A 3,677-nucleotide genomic window follows, 5' to 3' on the forward strand; every position below is an offset into this window, starting at 1 on the left:
CATGGCAATGAGGAGCACTAGTGTAGTTGCAACTTTCCTTGAAGTCATTTTCTTGATCCGGCTGTATTTCTTTGTCTTTAATTAGCCCTGGTTGCCTCCAGAATTGTCACAATTAACAAGAGTATTGTGATGAGAGACTGGGGCTTGGGACCTTTTAAGCTTTTATAGTAATTTATGGAGGATGATAACTGAAGGGTTTGTTTTGGGGCGACCCATTTTGGGACTGCATGGACGACAAATTAAGATCGATGTGAGATCAAACGCAATAATAGGCCAAAAACATAAACTAGACCTTGTTACATATTTCATATATACGACTTTTGTCGTTACTATTTTATGGACCAAATTAAACTATAGTTGAATTTCTATCGCGGGTTATATACAGTTTTGATCTCCCAAAACAAGAATATTACTTGTAACACCAGCTTGGCACTCAGCTAGCTAGACCAAAACTACATTTTCTTTGTTAGCGTTGTGGGTGAGATCCAGTTTAGCCCAGTTTGTACGCAATGTAATCAACAAGAGAGTGGCAGCTTGGCAGGAGAGACCGCAGATTAAGCCAATCCACAAACCCTGTCCAGAATGAGGAACGTTAAGCAAATGTTAAACATATTTCCCCCAAGTCTTTGTTTTCTTCCAAATTGCTATGAATGAATCGTGGTATATGCGATTTTGTAAAGAGACTACTATAAGATATGTGTTTCACCTTTGCCTGTAGTTTCAACTTAAAACCGAGGAAGATGGCAATTGGTACACCAACGAAGTAGAAAGTTGCCAAGTTAGCATACACAACCAGGTGCTGCCAACCACATCCTCTGGCCACGCCTGCAGTGTCTAAATCGTTAGCATTATTTAATTGTGAGGATAGGTAATTAAGCCACAGCTGCTTATAAATGAAAATTGGAGTTCAAACCTGACAAGACACCTTGAACAGAGTCGGCAAATATTGAAACTGCAAGGAGGGGTGTCATTGAAGCAAATTCCCGTATGATCGTAGGGCTGTCACTAAAGAATCCAGCCCAGATGTTATGACCAAGGCAAAGAGCCAAAACAACTGTGAGTGCAAGAAAAACAGAGAGCTTGAGAGTTACAGCCATGGCACTCTTGGCCCGGTTGGGATTGCCTGCTCCCAACTCATTTGACACCCTTGTGCTGCCACAATAAGTTTTATTTTGAACAATATATGAGACAGAATTCAGAAATCTTAGAACTTGAAAGAACCGCAGAAACCTACTAGAAGTTATTCAACCAACCTTGCAGCGGCACTCAGACCATATGTGATCATGTAGGCAATAGTTTCTGTGTTGACACTGAAGATATGATCCAAAAAGGAAAAGAAAAGAAAAGGTAAAGCGGGAAGATTAGGTCCATAACAGATTCAAGGTTGCGAAAACGCCGAAAAGATTATAAAACTCACCACATTGCAATTAATGATGTAGTTGTTTCTGAGTTTTGCATCAGTCCTGCCAAGAAAACCAGAATCTCGAAAGCCCAGTACTCCAAACTGACAAATTTGAAAGTAGAGAGGGCCATAAAAATTACTACACCGTGATTCTATAACCTTGTCTGGTGGATTCTGGCTGAATAGTGCGCTAAAATGAAACCATTCGTGTTAAGACTTTTTTGGACAGCATGCAAGTTTGAAACAGGACTGGGTTTCCTTACTTCCTTTCGGAATTCGGTCTTTTCATAGTACAGTACCAATAGAAAGAAGGTTTTAGAAAATCTTAACTAGGCTGCATCATATTTCTTATGGACTTTGTTGGTTATTTATGTTCTAAACATCAACTTGCTAATTCAAGTGAGGCTGTGTCATTGTTAAATTAGAGAGATCAGATATAAAATAGACGTTCAGATCACTTACCACACCATTGCTGCAGAGGGCAGGGCTAGTTTCAAGTTGGTAAAAATATAATGGAAGGAATCCCATGAAAATCCTTCCCATGTATGCTTAAATTTAGTTGCGTATATGACATACATGGCCAGTATAAGAAATGACAGCCATAATGAAATTGAGGCTGCCAAAGATGCTCCTTTGAAACCAAGAGCTGTACAATGTACTAAAGCATATACAATGCCTATATGAACAACCAATGGAAGCAACGAGCATACAACCAGGGGCATAACCATAGACTGTGTCTGAAGAAACCTCAAGATGTTCTGCAGAAAGCCATATGCAAATAGTCCAGGAATGAGAAATTTCATATAGAGGGCGGCTGTCTTTGCAATCTCAGTATCTTGATGAAGAAAGATCAGTATGGGCTCTGTATAAAACCAGATTATTGATATGATGATAGAGAATATGAAGGATATGATGCAAGAGGCTTGCAGATAAATCCCCAGCATTCCGTATAATTTTGCACCAAATCCTTGCCCACACAATGTCTCAAGAGCTCCACTTAAACCAACCTAAAATGATAACAATAAAGCGAATGGAGCTTCACTATAAGGTTAAATAGGAACAGCTCGTTGAAAAAAATAAAGCATGAACTACCTATCTAATTAGAGATTAACTCATCTTGCTCACAGTTATATCACAATCTACAATTTTTTAGTCGGGATATAATCTATCATTACTTCTTCAGGACATGGTGAAAGCTCATAACCATGTTAGTGATTGCTGAAAATTGCTCTGTTGGAACGAGAAACTGATGAATTGCACTTCAAATCCAGCATATATATTAGTACTAAGATTTGGTGGGGGCTTTAATCTAAATCAAGTTTGACCGATTGAAGACTTCAATCCAACAGTGGGGGGGCTGCCAAACGTGAGGACTTTATGCCTCGTAGTTTTTCCAATATGCTGGCAAATGGGTCTTTGTGCTTACTTTTCCTTTCGGCTTATTTATGTCTTTTCGCTCATATGTGTATGAATTGGGATTAATAACTCTCTATTCTTTTTCGCCCTCCTGGCTCCTGAGCATGTGGACTACTTTCTTGGATTCCCAGTTTGAACCCTTACGAAATTAAATTTGTGTCCTTTCCTTCTCTAAGATATAAGCTCAATCATAAAGTTTTCAAAGATTGGGAAAATTGCAGGAACAGTCATAGACAGAGACATACACATACGCATGATAGAGAGAGTTACCATGAAAGCGAAGCCGGTGACTGTTGCCCAGGAGTTGGCAAGAGTGGCACCGGCAAGCTCGGAGTCACCAAGGTGGCCGGCAAACATGACGGAAACCAAGGTGATTAAGTAGTAGAAAACATTGGTAAGAATCATGGGCAAAGAAAATAAGGCTTGTTTCTTCGCCTCCTCCACTTCCAACACTTTCTCCCACCAGTGACCACCTGATCCCTTCGTTTCATCTTCACTGTGACCGACCTCTATCAATGGTGTCTTGCTATCTAAATTTGTGTTTTCTAAAATATCCATCTTTTTCCAGTTCTTTGTTCTCCTTCCTTTTGTCCTCGTAATATTCTTTTGCAGTATAATTTGCGTTTACCGAGGAATCTTGGATCGAGTACGTATATCACTTTGATATGATATCATTAGTTTTAGAAAAAGATATTTGTAATTGTAAATTGTGTAATTATCGCATAATTATTTAAAAAAATGAATAAAATATAGAATTTATATAAAAAATATTAATTTTTTAATAATAGACTCCATTCTTTTTTAAAATGATTATGTGATATTTATATATTTTATGATTGTATGTAGATTTATTCTTAAT

At 38.3% G+C, this 3,677-nt stretch overlaps 1 protein-coding gene across 1 annotated transcript; it reads right to left on the bottom strand.

Moving 5' to 3' along the window:
• Positions 1-252: 252 nt before the first annotated feature.
• Positions 253-3,430, bottom strand: LOC109013182 (protein DETOXIFICATION 18-like). Its single transcript, XM_018995177.2, has 7 exons — positions 3,089-3,430; positions 1,865-2,409; positions 1,418-1,504; positions 1,254-1,310; positions 914-1,152; positions 707-825; positions 253-573 (listed from the first exon to the last, which is right to left on the bottom strand). Exons 1-7 carry the CDS (start codon positions 3,374-3,376, stop codon positions 442-444), a joined length of 1,467 nt encoding a protein of 488 aa, XP_018850722.1. The 5' UTR covers positions 3,377-3,430; the 3' UTR covers positions 253-441.
• Positions 3,431-3,677: the final 247 nt, after the last annotated feature.

Source organism: Juglans regia, chromosome 2 (assembly GCF_001411555.2).
Source record: "Juglans regia cultivar Chandler chromosome 2, Walnut 2.0, whole genome shotgun sequence".
Lineage (NCBI taxonomy): Eukaryota > Viridiplantae > Streptophyta > Magnoliopsida > Fagales > Juglandaceae > Juglans > Juglans regia.